At 44.2% G+C, this 20339-nt stretch overlaps 1 protein-coding gene across 1 annotated transcript; it reads right to left on the reverse strand.

Annotated features, from left to right (window-relative positions):
• Positions 1-18273: 18273 nt before the first annotated feature.
• On the reverse strand, positions 18274-19125 carry LOC137914907 (transmembrane protein 74-like). The gene has a single exon (XM_068758394.1). It carries the CDS (start codon positions 19123-19125, stop codon positions 18274-18276), a length of 852 nt encoding a protein of 283 aa, XP_068614495.1.
• Positions 19126-20339: the final 1214 nt, after the last annotated feature.

The following is a 20339-nucleotide window of genomic DNA, read 5'->3' on the forward strand; positions in this document are numbered from 1 at the left end:
TTACTGCTAGTTGTCTTTACGCTAAGCAAATAAAGAAACCGATTCAACCAGGGATTTGTGCAAGAAGGTTCATGCAGGGCACAGTCACATGTCAGCGTCCAGGGACTACTGATCCGTCCTTACATTAAAAGCATCACTGTGGAGGCCGAATTCCTTTAAATTTAAGAATAGGTTTACTCCCAGTTTTGGAGTTTTGTCCACTAAATGTAGCCATGCTAATAGATATGCTGCAATTCAGTCAAAACCGTATTTACTTTATTCAAAGGAGGTGACTCAAGGAATAAATGTTTAAAGTGCCCCAAAACAGGCGGCTTCAATTTCCTTCTGTGCACGTTTCTGCATTCAGTTGAGATTTGTGGGAGGGGACCGTCCTTAAAGTTTCATTGAGCATTTTATGTCAAAGTATTTTTGGTAACTGTGCAGAAATAAGAGAACCTTGCCATCACAGTTCCGTGTTGAGGTTCACGTCAGATAGGAGCTGACAGGTTTGTCAGCAGGAAGTAAAGTGTAGAAAGAAAACGTTTGGTCATGAGAAGATGACGTGAATAAATAAAGTGTAATAATTCCACTGACCAGTGAATGCACACACACAGAGACACAAAGACAAATAGTAGGGACAGTGGAAAATGTGCCGTCTTTTAGTTTCAGGGTCTAAACGTCAATTCTGGCCCTTTTTTTTTTGTTTTAAATACAAATGGAACAGAAACAAGTGCATTGGGGTCCGCGCAAAAGATCCCAGCATTGCTGTGTTGAAACTGCAACCAACCAACCTATCATCTTTGCATAAAGTTACATGCTCCGGCTGCTGCTGATGTGTCTGTACTTGTATGGTCTTTGTATTTTGTCATTAATGTTAGATGTAGCACGACTTCACCGAGAAACGTTCCTAGTCTGTGAACCCTCACTGACAATGGCAATAAACCACTTCTGATTCTGATTCTCTCTTTTATCAAGTGTATTTGCTGCGAGCATGAGTGACTCATCATATTCAAAGAGCATCCCGAGCACACGTCAGAGCTTCCCTCTCCTCAGCGTCACCCTTTCACCCCAGAAATGGGTTTGTATTCCAGTTCAATGAAATACGCCAACAACCACACAAATGCCTCTGATTTTTTTCCATTTTTGTATGATGGTTTTGCCAGAGCAGGATGGCTCTTTGTGTTTGAGGAAAGAAAAGACCAAACAACTGCCAAAAATGATTGGCGGTTAAGGAACAATGGCACGCCCTGTGCGATTCTCACTACTCCTTGAACCCCAGACATCCTTCTTGCCATAATCCCCCGTTCCCTTTTTTTTTCATTACATCATGGCTGCCTCCTTCAATTGGCTGTGTCAGTTTTGGCTTAAGAACACCGCGACGACCTCACCAACATGGTCATGCTTCTTGCCAGAAAGGAAGAGAAGAAAGGAAGAGAGAATGAGAGAAATGCTTTTAATTGCTGCAAGAATCCGGACAGTTTGGGAAATTTGCTTGAGAAATGTGCGGATAAGACAGAGGCAAGACAAAAAAAAAAAAGTGGCAGTGTGATCCAGCGGCCTTGAATTTGCTGCATTTCCACTCGAGACTTGTGTGGCAGACGCTCTCCGCTGGGCCCGGGCCACACTGGGATAACGGCTGGAGAATTCAGAGCTGCTATTAAAGTGTGTGGCGGGGTGTTTGTCGCAGCCACAGAGATGGTGGCGGTTGTGTAGAGTCAAGGGAAAGCCATGGGTAATTGATGTTGACAAATGTGGAAGGAGTCTAGAACGTCCAGGGTGGAAAGGGAAGCAATTCAAGAAAGGAGAGGAGACAGTAATGCTAATGCTAAGTCAGAAGCATAATTTCGTTATTTTTCTATATAGGCTCAATGAAGGTCTCTCTGTGCTGCCCGGTGTTTTCAATCATTGGCGGTTCTCGGGACGTTTTAAGATTCTATTTCAGCATCTGATTCCTGGAGGAATTATTCAAACAGTAGCCATGAAATCTGTAATTTTGACAGAATGCATGCAGACAGCTGTTTCAACCCCTGTTGCTTTGGGCTATGTGGAGAACTGTGAAAGCAATTACTGCTGCGGCTTTCGTCTCCTCTTCAAACGCCTGCAGTAGCTGTTTTTGCTCAGCGCTCGGTGGCAAATATTTGAACGAAGCAGAAAAAAATTGTGTCACCAAACGCCGCCGCACTCATTCGCAATGACGAGACGTGCTGGTGCCAACTTCATTGGGTCTATTGGAAGGGACAAACGTGGTGAAGAGGAAGAGGAATCACTTCAACTTTATCTTGGCAAATCAAAGTCCAATAAAGCTCAAAGAAACATTTTGTTCTGGCCGGTGCAAACAGTAAAGTGACTTGAGGTGTGCGGGTTATAGTTCCATAAGTCAGCAGGTGATTTTTTTTTACAGCCCTGATATCAAGTTCAATTAAAGGCTGATTGTTGATAGGACATTTATTTCCTAAATCAAGTGCTGTTCACATGACTTGGTATGTCAGAGTGGGGGATTTATCTTGATTTAGACTGTCAGTGTATAAACTGTCCCATTTAATTAGTAGTGTTTATTCTTTAAACATATAAATTCCAATTCAAAGAGTCCAACAAACTGAAACATTTACTTTTTGATGCCTTTTTGCTCACAAAGGTTCAAGTTTAATTCATACATTTGAACATAAAAAAGTCCTTGAACCGAAGTACTTCACAACAGCAAGATTTATACACACACCGGCCTAAATGCATAAATATGACACAATTGCTTTGTTTTGTAGCAAAGACACTTCAGCAGGTTGAATCACATTGTGTCGTGTTGCTCTGTGTTTCACTTTGCACAGCGAGAAGCCTTTTGTTTTGATGACTCTTTTTCTGTCCTGGTGAAGCAACTGTCTCACATCATTGTGTGCAATCTTTAAGTTTTAAGGCAATTCTCCCAAACAAGAGTTATGGTCAGTTCATAGTACGTTCTTCTCACTATCTTTATTGCTGACTATAACTTTCTCCTTTTCTTCCCGCTTTCCTTCTCATTCCAGTTGTCCTCCTTGGATCAAGGCTGCCTTACATCTAACGCTAGCGTTTTTTTGATCATACAGTTGGTTGAATCCAGTGGGGTTCAGGATGAGGGCATTCTGTGATGACTACAGCCTTTGGTGCAGTTTCTTGGTAGGCCAGGGGAGGCCGGATGGACAGAGATCATTATGGGGTTTTGGGCCCATTCAGGCCTAGGTCAGATAGAGGGTCAGCAGCACGTACTGTTTTCCCACTGAGACCCTTCACGCAATTTGTGAAGAAAATGTTTCTTCAGTGTGATGCAAGTATGTTTCAAAGCAGCCAGTCCTATATCTACGCCGCTGTCCGTTCTTAGCGTCAGACCTTTAGTCACACCAGTGAAGAGGGTTCTTGGGTAGGGCATGTGTGGCGCTGGAGGTGAAGCGCATGCCCGGCATGGCCTGTGGTCCGGTGCCAGTCAGGCCATGATCGGGAGAAGGCCATCCCCGCGAGAAAAGATATCACCATAGCCTGGTTGGCTGACAGCTTCAGGGCCCTTATTGAAAAATCAATGTCCATTTGTGCGTCCGCCAGCTCGGCTGGAGTCACCTAATGAAACCTGATCCCGTTACCTGATTCCTGATTCACTGAGTCAAAGTGACTTTGCAGCTGAAGTCATCCACCCATCAGGGAGGGAGGGGGGGGGAGGGTTTAACACAAAGCATGCAGAATGTTGTTGTTTTTGTTGTTCTTTTTTCAGTGTCTGGTTGCTTCCTGATATGTGGCTCTGCCGGACCCTGAGACCACGTGAGGTCATGGTGAATGTCAGTGCTTATATTGTAGTTTATGAGGACTTATTCTAAAATTATTATGGAGACATTTTTAAGAATTTATATTGTTTATTATACTGCATTATATTATCGAAGCTATTATCGGTGAATTGGCATAATAATAATGTAAATACTCTTGGAAATTCAATGCTCAAATTTTTCTTAAGTGCAAATTATTGTCATCACCAGCATGTGCATATTTTAGGAAACGCAATGACTGAGGAGACACTCCAATGTGTTAAACAGTTAGTTACACTTCCAGAAGTTTAGAGAAAACAAAACTTGAGTGCACACATGAAAGCGATGAAGCTCAACAAGTCTGAAGGATTGCGTTCGAAAATGCGCTCATTATGGCCACATTATGGCGCAGATACCATGTGCAGTTCATGTGTGTACAGGGACATCGCAGTGACTCAGTGATAGCTGTAAAGTGTCGTAACATAGTCTTCAAACACAGTCCTATGAAGACAGCAGCTGAAAATCCAGCAGGCATCGAGAAGTGGAGTCGGGCGTGGAATGTACCTACATGTTGGAGGTCAACTCTCAAAGGTATTGCTTGATGCTGATTTGTTTTAGGTTTGTGTAATCTCCCTGAAAAGTACAAGTAAATTCTCTTTATCTATTACAGGGATAGGAAAGTTTTTCTTTTTTTTTTTTTAGATAGAAAATGTGATTATATTGTTTATTTTTGTGACATACACAATTAACATTCATTTTATGTAAATGTATCCTCAACAGGACAGTCACAAACAAACTTCTTCCTCAAATTGGTCTCATTCCTCCTTGACCAGCACTGCGTGGTCATCGGAGCTCAGCCATTGGTCACATTGAGCAGGCATCCGAGCCAATGAATGACCAAGAGGCAAACATGATAATGGAAATAAACAATATTGGGGCTGATTGAGGCTTATATACATTTATATTGTTGTTTAACTGAGGAGTGGAGCTTAGTCAAAAATTCTTATTTACTTGATTATAATGTTGATAAGGCGGAGTAAGAAGTCCTGTTATTTCAAATCACTGTGTTGTTTTAGCATTGGAAAATATGAGTAACCCCTATCTAATAGCCTTCCATAAATGACTCATACTGGGATGGATAATAACGGCAAAGTGCAAGCTTCATCCTCAACGCCACAGCACAGTCCACTGGTCATCTCTTTAAGCCATGTGGGCAAACCGCCACCCAGCTGAAAGTGAGGCTCCTCTTCCATTTACTCCACTCACAGTTTACCATTAGCTGGATGGAGGATTACTCTATGGCATTGTGATTCATTTTTAGCCCACGCAAGAACTGTGATCTAATTGCACCTGGGAAACTTTTTCTGTGTGTATAATGTTCGGCCACTCTGATTGATCATTATGTTCAATGTCAGCTGCCTATAGTGTGGCTGTGGCAGCTGAGCACTAAAGCCACCCTTCTTCTGTGGATTATGGCTCTCTGTGAAGTTTCTTTTGTCCACGGATGAACGGCCAACGGTGGGCTGTAATCCCTCAGGCTCTAGCAGCAGCGCCTGATCCAAGCTGGGATGAAACATCGAACCGTTAACCCTGAATCAGAATTACAATCCAAGTAACTTTAGCAGACTGGGTCAGTGAGCTGATCCGAGGGCTGCTGATTACAATGGTACATGATGCAGACACATGATCCATCTCCATCCAATGGGCTGTTGCACCCCCCCCCCCCCCTCCCCTTACCAGCTTTAGAGAAGTAGAAAAAAGGGGGATTTTTGATGATGAAGTGTTCAGAAGAGCATTCCTGATGTACCTTCACTAAAGGGTGAGTCATGCAAGGGAGGGTGGGGAGGAGGAGTGAGGTCAGCAAGGAGGAAGAGGAGAGAATGATGAGGAGGAAGTTGCTGGTTGGACGGAAACAAGGGGAAGGAGGAGGGGAGTAAGGCATCGCCGAGGGCAGCGCTCACGATAAGAGACACCGTCGTCCATGAGGGAGAGTGCTCTGCCTTTAAAGCGGCCGATGATCTAAAAGTTGAGCTGGCATTAATTACCACAATGACGCGATCTGGCTGTACACTGTGTCTGTCCCCAGTCTGACCATGAATTCACTCCGACTTCTGCTTCCTGTCAGTGAAGGTGAACTGTGAGAGGAAAACAATTTAGTGTCAGTACATTCTAAAATTTCCAATGTGCACGCATCATAAGAATCTTTCCAACGTGGCTCTAAGCCAGGGAATGCCCCCTTTGGTGCTCCCAGCACCCTCTGCAGCAAGCGATCCAGGTTCTCCTGTCCCCTTTACTCTTTTCCATTGGGCCTAACAGAGGAGGCAATTTGGTTGATTAAAAGAAAACATTAAAGCAGTACCTTATTGAATTTGACGGCACGTACAGATCCAGATCTCACCGGCCACTCTGTTTTATTGGCCGGAATAAAGGGGATCACGTCACTCCCAACACCCCCAGCTCCACACCACCCTTCCCGATGGCCCCGCCTTCCTTCATACCCTCCAGCCTGAGACGAACCGAGGCAGGAGGACGTCCTGGCGGGACAGAGATTTGTATAGAGTCACCCATCCCTCTCATTTCCTCCCTGCCCTTTCTCATAGCACCTCGCTAACCTTGGCCACCACAACAGAGAGAGAGACAGAGACAGACAAGAGGATAGAGTGGGAGACATTGCACAGCAATGAAGAGTACGAGAGAGAGAGAGAGAGACCCTTGGCATAACTAAAGAGGAGTCATTTTATTTGTGTCGATAAACAGACTGATAGGTCATTAATCTCAGGAGCGGATGGGTGAGAGGTCGTGACCTTAGTTACTGTCCTAGATGACTCATCCGTTGTTCCTAATGGTTTCCAAGTTTCATAGTCTATTCGACTCAGATATGTCTTTTTTGGGGGGACAGAGCGATGGATCCCGAAGGAGGGGGGAGGGGGTAACCCTCAGTAAAACACCTGTCCTTCACCACAGTGAAAGACATGTACATTCTCAGCAAGCCAGATCCAGTCCATTTGTCAGAGTAATTCCGATGGTGCTGGCCTGCCGGTGCGACAAAACAACTTCTGAATGGAAGTCCTGTGTTTGGATGACATCATCTGCGGCTGCTTCAATTGCGCTGCAAGAAACGAATAACAGCAGACAAGGGATGACGCGATGCATCAGCGTTATGTTGAGCCACCGACTTTTAATCCATAGTGGCCCTCGGTGCATTGTTGACTCCAAATACTTCATTACATTATCTCCAGTCCTTCTGTAGGACAGTGTGTGCCTGCCATAAAAGAAAGGAATGCCTCGCCTCGTCCGCCGATGGAGTGACAGCAGCGCAGAATGGAAGGCTGGAATTCAAATTGAATCAGAGTCCCCAGTAAACCTTCTGCAATGAAGCGTTCGTTGAATGCTCAAGAAATAGCCAAACTCCTCCCACATTTTGTCAGGACTGGAAAGGCAGCTTTAAAGCATCTCAATAATGCAACGTTGTTTTCAGTAACAAGTCGTGTAAAGGCTTATCGCGTTACAATGAAGTCACAACGCTGTGTCTGCGGCGGTTTCAGAAGTCGGCTTGTTTTGCTGTCGACAGAGTTTTTGGTCGGGATCAGTTTCATTCAGTAGCAAGTCCGAGACTTGCAAAGACGTCTTTGAGCTTTAGCTGAAGTGCACTTGTGAAACCTGAGGCACTTTCCCACTATGTTAGGATTAAGCATCTTGTTGTCTAGTTATGCAATGACAACCTGTCACGTTCTCCTGATAGCCAATCACTTGCAAGTCGTCAACATTTAAATGTGCTCTTTCTGCCACCATCCAGCTGTCATTGCCATACGGGAAGATCTGCAACCACCTCCACCCCGTCGCCACCCCAACTTGGGACACTGGGCACCTCCAGCCAAATCCTATGGAGGCCTCCTTCCTGAAGTCATCCCATCATCGAGCTCCACTCCTTACCACCTCCTTCCCTTAGTGGTGTACTTCCTGTCGGTCTAAGTACCAAAGACTATGCTCTGTTTCCCAATAAATAATTTTATCTTATTTCATTCAGTGCCTCTTTTATTTCCCCGTTGTCTCTCCTGATTGAACGGTTCGTAACATTGAGTCATTCTCATGGTTTTTTTCAGTAAACAGTGAATATTTAAACTTTATTAGACATGTGATGGCAAAATGAGTCAACCCATTATGTAAATCAGAAAAAAACCTTTCTTTGACCAACAAGCCCGTGATGTGAGTAGAATCGATTATCATTACTACCCATTTTTCATGCATCCAAATGAACTCTAGCTTTTTAAGTTACAGCTTCTTCCTCCTCTGTGTAAGATGACTAACATCTGCTCGTGCTGAAACCCAAATGGCTTTCTTTGTCAAGCGGAAGGAGTTAATATTGTATCAATTAGAAGAGGAGGAAATCTTTTTCAGCAAAGATTCCAACGCCGTCTGGCGGCATAGAGACAGCCTGATAATTATATATCCCCGCTTAACAGATTTATTGGCTCCACGCATGACTTTTATGTAGAGTAAATGCCTGAATTGCATCGTTTCGATTGCGCTGTCACCTTGCTCCTTCCGCGTCATTGCAAGGTGGAGCATGACTTAGGTAAATATAGGAGAAGGGAAACATGAGACAAAGGGAGAGAAGAGTTCCAGAAAATGGAGGAAGATGAGGAGCCGAGAAGCAAATTTGAAGATTCGGACAATGAGAATGCAGTGCCTTGCTGTGCCACTGGGAAACATGAGATGTGAGCAGATATGATTGGGAGCTCGAGTTTCCCGCAAAGAGCCCCCTTCGGTGGACAGCACCGAGGGAGGTGAGAAGGGTGGGGTATTATTATGTTAAGACATCAGATCCAGAGCATCGTCATCTTTATATCAACTGCATAACACTTTTGGTGCCAAGGCACAGAGGTAGGAAAAAAAAGAAATCGTGAACTAGAAAAATGACACAAGGGTAGCGGAGGATGGAAAAAAAATGGATGAAGCAGAGGAAGTATGGAGAGGAAAAAAGGCCTATGTAATTTGAAAGTAACACCAAGAAAACCGAGGCTAAGGGAGGAGAAAGTCGAGGACCGGATCTTTGGAGGTGGAAGAGTGTTTTAAAAACCTCTCCTCAGCCTGCCAGACTCATGATGCCTTGAGGAGGAACAGGCCCAGATGAATAATTCAGTTTCTGGCTGGTTGGTCTCCTCCGGGACTGATGCTCATTCTCCTCAAACGTTAGAGCACCACTTGACGGTAAATGCTCACTGGGACAAACAAGAGGCCCTTAAAAAGAAAGAAGACCTGCGCACTTAACTTACACGAGAACCCCCAACCCATCTCGACCAAGATCAATACACGGCCGGAACCAGATGTTGCACAATATAGCACTGGGGCGGGTGGGGGGTGGGTTCTGAAGGGAACCCTCCAGAGAACATTTTGTGCTGGCATTTATAAATGGACTCATGGTAATACCGATAGGCTGCAGGAGAGTGAAGACACTGATGAGAGAAACGTAACTTTGTTTTCTACGCATTCTAGAGAACCTCTGTGATTTACTGACCAGGGCTGTAATGTCTGGCTTTCACACAGACTCTGTTCAGATTATCAGTCCCTCCGCTCAGATGGATGCGACCAGTGCAACACTCTTGTGTTCAGGCTTCAGGTTGCATTTTAAGGTGTGATGCTGCCATCTTCTGGTGCTCCTCAGCTATTGTGTGCCAGTCTTTCATGTAACTGATATTATTTTCTGCACAGAGGCTTGCTGGGGATTTTTTAATTAAAGTGTTTCAGAGTTCTCCCATCATGTGCTTGTGAGAGTTAATTATTTATGATGCTGGGATCACTTGTAATTAATTTAAGGGTTGTCATTTAGTAACTGTTCATGAATAGGAAATGTATTTTTAGACCGTGTTTCCTGACAGACACAAAGCTGCTTTCTGTGATTTTTTTTGGATGTAAATTGTGAAGGTCTCTGCCTCCAAATAAAAATCAGTTGAATTTTTTTGTGCATCTTTTCAGTTATTGTTGCTTTTAATTTTGCTTTTAATAATTATAATTGCTTTAGTTAGTTATTTTAACCATCACTTTTCATGTACAGTATAGTCAACACAGTACAGACCGATTGTTATGACTACCCCCCCTGTAAAAATCAGCAGGTAGGATGGAAAATAATCTCATACATGTGATTGTGAATATAAAACTTTTATTATTATTATTATTTTACTGGATGTCTGCATGATTATTTTTAACAAACCTAATAAACAGGCATATTGGGACATACTCCATCACACACAGTAATATGATCTCTGCATTTAATCTACTGTGAGTAGAAGCACAGCCAGTTTCTCAGTTTAAGGGCACCGACAGGAGAAGTGATCCAATAAGTGTTGATGGGCAAACTGCCCCCCCCCCCCAGAGGAAATGCCCACAATCACAGGGGCAACACACTCATCAAAGGGCCATGCCCCAGACAGGGGCTGTGGGGCAACGGCGTAGAGCCACCTTGCTAAATGATGACATTTGCAGTCTAACAGTGCATCTGTGCGCTCACCTTCTGTAAGTAAAGCTTTGAGTGTGCGACACAATGTATGTATTTTCACAATTCAGCAGTGCTTTAAAGAAGGATTCAAATACATCCACAACTGCCACATTCTTCCTTTTTCCGGGGCATTTCTGTTTGCGTAGCTTTTGCAGTGACTCACTTCACCCGCAGCGATCAATGAATCTTACCTTGAGTAGAGCAGGCTGCTGATCCCTGCTGAAAGGTAATGTGTCAAAGCTGAAAACATGCATGTCTGAGTGCATTCGTGCCTGCGTGATAGTGTGTATGTGTGTATTCCCATGTGTGTGTTTACCCTGTTGGCGCCCTCCCTCTCCACATCCTGCTCTCCTCCGGCCAGTATCGTCTCTCAGGCGGCCAATGTTCGCTGGTAACACAACACTGGAGGCAAATGAAACGCTGCGCGCACAAAGAGCTCTGCTGCATTTTGCTTTCGGTTTAGACTTCAGCCCCAACAGAGTCTGTCCAGAGCCTAATCCCCGTCTCCAGCCTGGATCTCACACTGCACAGTGTTCTCCTCTCGAAGTTGAGGGCAAACCGGGGGTATTGGAAGCCTCAAAAAGAATCATGTTAACCTTTGTGCAAAGTAGTTTGGACATTTAATTCAGAATACTGTGTATTTTTAACCTACAAATAATCTCATTGGTCCCGTTTAATTCCAGACATTGGGGCCAACCAGCCAGCGTTGTTGTCTCAGTACATGCTGGATAAATGGCAAACTAGAATAGCGAATGACTCGGGTCGAGATGTATTAAATTATAATAGCAGTGACATTTACCTCCATCCTTGATGTCGTTCATCATTGTTTGAAGGCCACTACTAGCTGGGCAAATAGAGACAATCCAAATATATAAGGGCAGCCATTACTCTTCTTACCGTGTCTAAGGATGACAATGATTTTACAGTCAGTCTGCCCTTCACTTTGGCCTCAAAAACATATATCAACAACAAATGGAGGGATGTTGAAGCACTTTTAAAATAAATAAAAATCTGTGCCATGACTTGGTCTAAAATTGCAATTTTATTAGGCCTCCTGTCCAGATGAAAATGCTTACAATGCTTTAATATTCTTCCTTATCGTAAAATGTCTATGGGTGTCATTTACAGCTAGTAGACATGGTTGCAGTAAATATGAAACAAAAAAAAAATGGTACAAAAGGTCAATATCTTATTTCCTAGGCCAAAGCCTAATCCATCCACCCAGTCCAGTAGTCATTATTTATTATTTACAAGTAAAGACATCCTGAGTGGTTATATTTTTATTGATCTTGATAAGCTGATAACGGTGAGTAAAAGCTTCCAAGGAAATGATGGGCTGGAAGTCCGTGTCAGCAGTGCTGCTAGATGTCTAACGCTGTGCACTGACACCAGAGATGGCAGCTTGGCTGTCAACTCTCTGTTTGAGATAACTCGCTCGAGATTCTCCGTTAACACAACCCTGCTGTCTTTAACATGTAAGACAACACAAACAGACATTAAGTTCTTCAAGAAATTATGAATGTCATCTTATACTCAGCATGCCTGGCCGTTGTGCACTGATGTTGAAGTGGGAGATAATCTGTTTTCTTGGCTCAATTAAAGCCTTACATTGTACCCCTCATAGCATTTGCTGCAACAAAGCAGAAAGCGATCATTATTTACTGTAATTGGAGATAGATGCTTAGGCGTAATGGGGGGAAACAAGCATACACATTAGCAATTTGATACAAAATTAAATTAATCGGCCCGAGCAAGCCTGTGTGATTTACAGGCCGTGAGGCGACCAAGAGGTGAACCCAGCTCGTGATTTGTTTGTGCAATATGTGTACATTACTCAGACCTGTTAAGGAGGCATGAATGCGGCGCAGCGAGGACACAATGGTGATGTTTTTGTTCGTGCGGCCGGTGTGCAACCACTTCACTATAGCAAAGGCCCCTCTGCCATGTAAAACAGCTCATTTAAAAAAAATCACTGCAATGGATGATTACAGGCTCAGACACAGAGATGTAACCTGCGTTGCCTTCGCAGCGGTTGAGTGGGCTTTGCCGCGAGCCTGATCCAGCCGATCACCTCATTTCCTTACCCATCCACCATAGCAGCTCGAGGGGCTGATAGATTACCCGTCCGAGAAAGTGGCCTGACCGTGCCAAACACAACAGACCAAAATGGGTCTGCAGACATTCAGCGTCTGGCTATGGCAGGCCTGATTGATGGTATTAGTGCGGTTGACCGGTGAGTGTGTGACAAAGCGATTCAGAGGAGTGTTTTATCGTCCGCCGAGCAGAACTCAGCTGACCAAAGACGTAACTGGATCTGATGCCGAGTCTGCTGTGGTTGTTTCTCCTAAGAATGGAGTTTTGTTCAATCCCAGTTGGCAGTAAAGGAAAGCGGTGACCCGTGAGGATTTGTGGAATAATATGGCACAAGTGAAAGGAAAAGACAAAATAGCATTGATGTGGAGAATCTAATAATAAACCGAAAAGAATAAAACTCCACAAGCAAAACAATAATAATAAAAAAAACAACAAGAGCAGAAGACTCTTATTGAGATGAACACAAATGTTCTTGAACGCTAAATGTGAAGTGAAACCAATATCATCAAGCTGTGTGGAGTTTAATTGAATACAATGAGACCTTTAGAAATCATGCAGTGACTAAAAATGTTATGTCTGATTGAGGTGCAACCAAGAATGAAGTCATATCCCTGAGGAGGTTGGCTTTCGTTTCTCCCTCTAAAAACTTTTCATCTGGATTTTTTATTTTTTTGTTGCAAGAATGCACTAATAAATGGAAAACAACCTCACCACATATAAATATGTCTAATATGTATGACAGAAGAGAGGCAGTTCTCTCTCATTTGAACTCACAGCCTGAATGCATTCACCACATCTTTACCTCTTCACTATGACATCGTTTGGCATTTTAAAAGTTGTGGTTTCACGAGGGTCATGCACATGCAACTAATTATTTGCAGGGTGCAGTGAGTCAGGTTGTTATTACAATTTAGATTGTTGCATGGATGTAAAAGAAATTAACAAAGATGCTAAATTAAAAGTTCAATTTTTCATTACATTCTATGCTCACAGTTGATTTATTGCCTTCAGCCAACATCCTCAATTTAACTTAACCCTCTGGGATCTGAGGGGCTTTTCTTGGACAGCTTCTTCTTCTTTTTTCTTTCGGCTTGTCCCGTAAGGGGTCGCCACAGCAAAGTAACATTCTCCACTTCACCCTGTCCTTTGCATCGTCCTCCTCAACACCAGCCACTCTCATGTCCTCCCTCACTACGTCCATGTATCTTCTCCTGGGTCGTCCTCTAGTCCTGTTCCCTGGTAGTTCCATCCTCAGTATCCTTCTACCGATATAGTCCCTGTCTCTCCTCTGGACATGTCCAAACCATCAAAGTCTGGTCTCTCTGACCTTATCTCCATAACGTCTAACCTTCACTGTACCTCTTATTGTCTCATTACTAATCCTGTCCAACCTGGTCACTCCCAAGGAGAACCTCAGCTAAACTCCCCCTGCATCTGTCGTACTCTTCCTCGGCATAAAGCCATACTGCTGCTCACAAATACTTACTTCTGTACTTAGTCTAGTCTATCCTCAACTTCTTTTTTCCATAACTTCATCGTATGACTCATTAGCTTTATTCCCCTATAGTTTCCCCTATAAACTCTGTATATGTCTCCCTTCTTCTTGAAAATGGGCACCAGCACACTTCTTCTCCATTCCTCTGGCATCTTCTTCCCCGTTAAAAACTCTACAGCTACCTTTCCTAGACACTTCCACACATCCATAGGTATGTCGTCTGCCTTCCCATTCTTCATCCTCTTCATTGCCTTTCTAACTTCACTCGTGCTAATCTTTGTCACTTCCTTGTCCACATCAGGTGCCTCTATTTCCCTTTGTTCTCTCTCAATTTCCTCATTCATTAATTCCTCAAACTACTTCTTCCATCTTCCTCCACACTACTGGCCTCTGTCAGCACCTTGCCATCTCTATCCTTAATCACTCAAACATGCTGAACATCCTTCCCATCTCTGTCTGGCCAGCCTGTACAGATCCTTCTCTCCCTCTTTACTATCTAACCTGGCATGCAGGTCTTCATATGTCTGCTGTTTGGCCTTTGCCACCTCTACCTTTGCCTTGCATCTCATCTCCCTGCACTGCTGTTTACTCTCTTCTGTCCTCTCAAAGTCCCACTTCTTAGCTATCCTCTTTTCCTGTATACACTTCTGCACTTCCTGGTTCCACGACCAGGTCTCCTGATCTCCTTTCTCCTCCCGGAAGACACACCCAGTCCGCTCCTACCGGTCTCCCTGGTCACCTTAGCTGTTGTATTCCAGTCTTTGAGAAGCCTCGCTTGCCCACCCAAAGCAGGTCTCACCTCTTCCCTGAAAACCACACAACACTCAAAGCAGGTCTCACTCTTCAGCCTCCACCACTTTGTCCTCTGCTCTGCCTTAGTCGTCTTCATCACGTCGTCACCCCACGAGAGTCATCTTAGACACCACCAGCCTATGTTGGCTGGCTACACTCTCTCCTACCACAACCTTACAGTCACCAGCCTCCTTTAAACTGCTTTCTGTACGTCTGAATTCCATTTTTTTTAATTCACCCAAGTCTTAGGTTGACAAATCCAGTTGAATACCGGTAATATAATAGGCCATTAGAAAAATAGAATTAATCTTTGAGAGTATTTTTTAAGGAAAAATGGTGTTGCTCCATATAACATGCAGTTATTTAATATGCTTGTATATAACATCCAACAAAACATACTCAAAAATCCATAGATGCACTAACTTGGAGATCTGTCTTTGGTCGCTATACTTTCTTGTTTGTTAAATAGTTCACTGTGAGAGATGGGAGAAGTAAGAAGAATAACCAAAGCATCTTATCTGGTCATCAGAAAGAAACATAAAAAAAAAAGGCAAGGATTCTGATATGCCCACTAGTTTTAATAACTTAAAAAGTTTATTTTATTTATTTATCTTTTTTTGAAATGGATGATGGCTCTACATTAATATTGCATTTCACAGTACGTTAATCTTTTTCATTTTTTGGAAGATGATATTTTTCTTGAAATGGACCTTTGATTATAGTCTATGAACTTTTAAAGTGCCACAAAAACAACATCAGATATTCCATCAGGCAGATTACAATATTTCTAAACCAGACTGATCGAAATCATAAAAGCTGTCAGAGTCATATGACATTATCTATTAGAAAAACAAAATCAGCTCCTCCCATGGCTTCTATTCTCGGCAAGCTTTCACCACAAATGTGAATATCATGTAAATTAGAATGATCCCTTGCTCCACATGAGGTCTGTGATTTGGGTTCTTCTCTCTCTGCCTGTCTGCATCATCGAGAAAGTTTTCCTCCTCCCAGGAGGAAAAGCCAACTGAACCCACCTCTGGACCCTAAACGCCTGCGCAGAAACAGTTTGAAATGAAATGTTAAGGTCAGCAACTCTTAATCTAAGGTGACGTGCAGCACCGATGCAAAGTCAGAAATACATACAAACTTGCACACACAGAGTATTAGCATCGACAAGATGTAGGGGTGTAATTACAGCTTCAGGAAATTAGCTGATGCAGCGGCTGAGCATCTCCTGGGCCTTACCTGAAGAGATCAACTTACAGAGGAGCCAACCAAATATCAATAAGGGCGATTTAACTGTGCAGCTGAAGGATGAAGGGCTTATGCTGAAACCTCTGGAAATACACTTCAGCTTGGCGTGTAAAATGCTGTCGCTTCAAGAAAATCCCTGATTAAATCCTCCAAACACATTTAGTTGGCTGTATGAGGGGAAGCCTGGTGTTGCCAGTGAAGTGCGGTGCCAACCATGGATGAGGAGGGGGGGGGGGGGGGGGGGGTATAGTATATGTCTGAAAACCTTGATAGGGCATCACATGCTGCAGCTGAGTCTTTTTGGAATCTGCAATGTTAATGGCTTCCCTCCGGGATTTGTGATCCGCTGTGGGTTACAGCGGTGATATTCTCAGACGATGCCACCTATGAATACGACTGAATGGAAGGCACTGATACACTTGCATGTGTAATGTAGCCATTAAATTGCTGGAGTTGAAATAATTGCTTAATATTTGGCATTTGAAGCATTGTAGGAAATCCACTAAGTGTTGAATGAGTTTAATTTCACAGGAATATTTTTGGTTTGGGAGGAAATAAGAAGGAAGCAGTGAGAAAGACTGCACTTGGGCGTTGCACCTTATTACCATTGCCAGCAACACCAGGGAGGCTCGCAAAATGAAATATTGCTTCGACAGCTGTAATATTTTGTGCGTATTTACAGCTTCTGCCAAGAGAACAGGACAACATTGTCTCATATGGGTCATTCATTTTATTACCTTTCCTGGAAATCTCTTCATTTGTGCATTTTACTGCTGCACCAGAAAGTAATGCCTGTTTTTCCGGGAGGCCGACCACAGAGTAAAGCTTTAGTTACACTAAAAGGTATGAGTTTATTGCTGCAACAAGTGACTTTTCAATGATACAACCTGCTGAAAGGCCTCATCAGACTCATTTGATGCAGGCATTTTACTTGAAAGACAATTTTTAATCCATCCATAGCACATACTCCTATTTAGAACGCAAGTATATGTTGTGAGTAACAGAGAAGCAACTCATGGTCATACGAGCAAGAACATAAAAGGTACCAAAGGTGACAGTGACACTGCGTTAGAGAATTAGTAGCACTCGTATTGTGGAACTCGGTGTCTGGCTGTGTATATTAATATATGCAAATATGAATAAATTAGAGTGGCTAATGCATGATTTATGAGTGTTTCATAAACGGAAAATGTTTTTCATGAGAATGGTGTGGATTTCTTCTCTTTTTTTTTACTCTTTTCTGCAGAAAAAGAAAGCTACTTTCACATGGATTTACCTGAGGCAGAAACTGAAGAAAGGTACTTGCCCCAGACATGCATGGGTAGGGGGCATTTATGTATTAACAATTATGCACATGATAAACCTTTTTATGCACATTTCAGTCTGAAGATCACCAAGCTAACGTCGGACTTAACCCTTTACATGAACACAAGCTCACTTGAATGGTAATTAATTATGTGAAGTAGGAGAGGCCTAAGGTTTAAAAAGTAGGGCATCTCTTTCATGTGTGATTAGGTTTTCTTAAGTCCAACCTCAGAGAGAAAGAGAAAGAGAAACGGAGAAAGGTAAGGGAAAAGCTCATCAGCCTCATGATATCACAGGCACAGGCACTCTGGTCACTCACTCACTGCATGTGAATTTGAAATGCTGAGGAGAATACTGTGAAAAGCATAGCAGGATAGAATGCGTCTTGTGGCTGGAAGATCTACAAGGTGATGGAAGGAGGAGGTGAAGATCCAAGGAGGAAATACTGCATGAGCACCGTCGGCCGCATTCAAATCGCTCGGTGCAATCAAACCGATGCGAAGCTTTGGCTCAGATTGCATGAAGCTGGGGTTACTGGCTTACCTCAGCACTGCAACAGAGAGGCACTGTCACTGGATATTACTGTGCGGACCACTGAGCCTATCCTCCCACATCAGTGGACGGACTCTCCTGCCCTGGGGACACACAAATCCTTTGCTTCCCATAATGTGTCTGTGCAGAATTTCACTGTTAGAAACCTTCACATTAAATATGGATAGCCTTAGTAACAAATGGAAGCTCTCAGAGATTGCATCCTGCATCCAAACTTGCGATCCAGTGTTTGTGACACAAAGCTCTCAGCATTCCTGCCAGTTGCTTGCATGGTCTGGTGCCACTTTAGGTCATTTGGGACCAAACTGATACCACATAATGTGTTTCAGGCCTTTGCTTGCATTGCATTTAAAGATTTTTTTTTTGTCCTTCCTGCTTGCCATATGGATACATGATACAGGATACATTATTTGGCTATTTTTTAGAGTGCAAGACAAAAATATTGCCGACTTTCACTTTGAAATGCAGTTTCAAGGTACAGTGTGTTATAGAATAAGACTGACATTAATTCATTAGTTAGACATAGACAGTTAAAAAGAAGCCGTTTAAGTCAACGTTTCCTCTACGTCCTCCTCGAGGGTCAAGTGCGCAGAGGAGTGACTCGGGCTGGATCGAGTTTTCAGGGTGATCGAGCCGTACTGTTTGGCTGACCGCTTGGAATAAGCGATGACCTTTCTCCTGTACATCTCCCCCTTCCACATGGAGACCATCAGCAGCGTTGAGAGCACCACGCCGCCCAGCGTGAGCAGGCACAGCCCTGCTATCACGCACCGGTCCAGGTGGGCACCAATCCGCGCGCTCTCCGTCTCCAACCTCTCCATCTCCCTCGCCGATACGCTGTCACGGTCCACCTGCACACCCCGAGGCACGGCGTATGAGATGATCACCAAGGAGATTCCAGTCACTAAGAACGTGACCGCACTAATAAACCCGTAGTCTATCGAGGTCCCAGAGCCCTCCCCAAAGGAGAGGTCCTCCTCCGACATAAAAGAAAGCTCCGGCAAAGACTCGGTGCAGGGCTCGCCGTTGCGCACGGGTCTGTGGATGCTTTTACAAGTCGTCTCCGGGCTGGCCAACCTTAGGTTAACATTCTCATCAATATATGTAAAGGAAGTCTCTAATTCCTCATCGCAGCAAACCCTGACTTTCTCCTCACCGAGATGAACGAGCGTAACATCCGCACCGCCCTTGCGCCGTGGCGTTGTCCTTGGTGCTGAATGACACCGTTCATGGAAGCGCCGTGCCGGGTTACAGAAATGCTCCTCCGGGAGCACTCCTCCTCCTGTTGATCCTCCAGACTTGCGGATATGCAGTGTGTTGGGAACCCGGCCAAGGACATCACGAGGATCGGACTGTTGGCCTCCCTCATCTGCGGGATGCAGCGCTGGAGAAGCCATTTGTGTTTCCTCACCCGTCGGTTGACTCTGAGCCTCCGTCCCACGATGCTGTCTCTCCAGGGCATCCCTAATAAGAGGAGACTCCAAGTTAAATGGTGCAATAATGACACAATCCTCCTTGTAATGACGAAACCTTATAGGCACAATGCACAAATACCGGAGCGCTTAATTTGCAACAATGCACAAAATATGTTTAAGTAGTACCAACACAGGCATCACTTAGAAGTTAAACAGGTTCAAGAACAATCCGTGGGCCTTTCATGAAAGGAGCTTACGCTGAGTGATTATTCAAAAGCCTCTCTATCCCATTCGGAAAACAATCCGCATATATAAACGAAAATGACTCTTCAGCTATTCACATTTTGCTTTCAAACGGACACAGCCCACATAAATGCTACTACCTTGTTGTAGCCCACAATGCAAAGAGATCTAGTGGAGAACACAGCCGACGTGTGAACTGTGGATCCGAATCTCCCGCACACTTGATTTGGATCCAGTAGGAGACGCGGGATGCCTCTCTGCATAATAAGGGTGGACCAGTCACACGCAACCCGTTTTCATCTCTTTCTCAGCCTTGGAAAAAAGAAGAAGAAATCCTGCTCAGTCTGCAAAAATACTAATAAACACTCACCGCGCTATTTCAGCATCCGCTCCGCGCTCTGCACTTCACATGGCGGACGAGGACGCACACACTGGCGTAGATCATAATAAAAGCATCCTTATCGGTGAATGTGCTTTGAATATATTGTCTGCCTGTTCGGTGCCGCGGCAGCAGGCTGCACGGGGGGGGGGTTAGTCCCGCCCACACGCAGAGCCTCAGCTGCCCACGCTGAAAGGCGCGCCGCTATCCGTCAGCTGACTGGGGATCTGAACCAGTCAGTCAACACACACACACTGAATGAGGATTTTCGGAGGTCCAAGTGAAACAATTTACAGGCACTCAGAGCTGAAACCGTCGCTCATTAAACCCCACATCTGTACGCGCAGCTGCCCTGGAGCAGACGCGCGGCTGCCAATTTACGCCAACGTCCTCTCCGACCACCAAACATTCACACACTACTAGTGTGTGTGTGTGTATGAATGACTGGGATGGAGCGGGACTCGAACCCACCACCTTGAGGTTTTTTGCGCGACCCACTCTCCAAGCCACAGCCGCCCGTTCGTACCATTTGCATTCCTGTGGGGGTGCATTCCTGTATGTAATATTTTGGGAG

The sequence above is a fragment of the Brachionichthys hirsutus genome, unplaced genomic scaffold, assembly GCF_040956055.1.
Source record: "Brachionichthys hirsutus isolate HB-005 unplaced genomic scaffold, CSIRO-AGI_Bhir_v1 contig_472, whole genome shotgun sequence".
Taxonomy (NCBI): Eukaryota; Metazoa; Chordata; class Actinopteri; order Lophiiformes; family Brachionichthyidae; genus Brachionichthys; species Brachionichthys hirsutus.

Excerpts from the sequence above, each read along its gene's own strand:
- LOC137914907 (XM_068758394.1), bottom strand. The coding sequence starts at position 19,125 with ATGGCTTCTCCAGCGCTGCATCCCGCAGATGAGGGAGGCCAACAGTCC.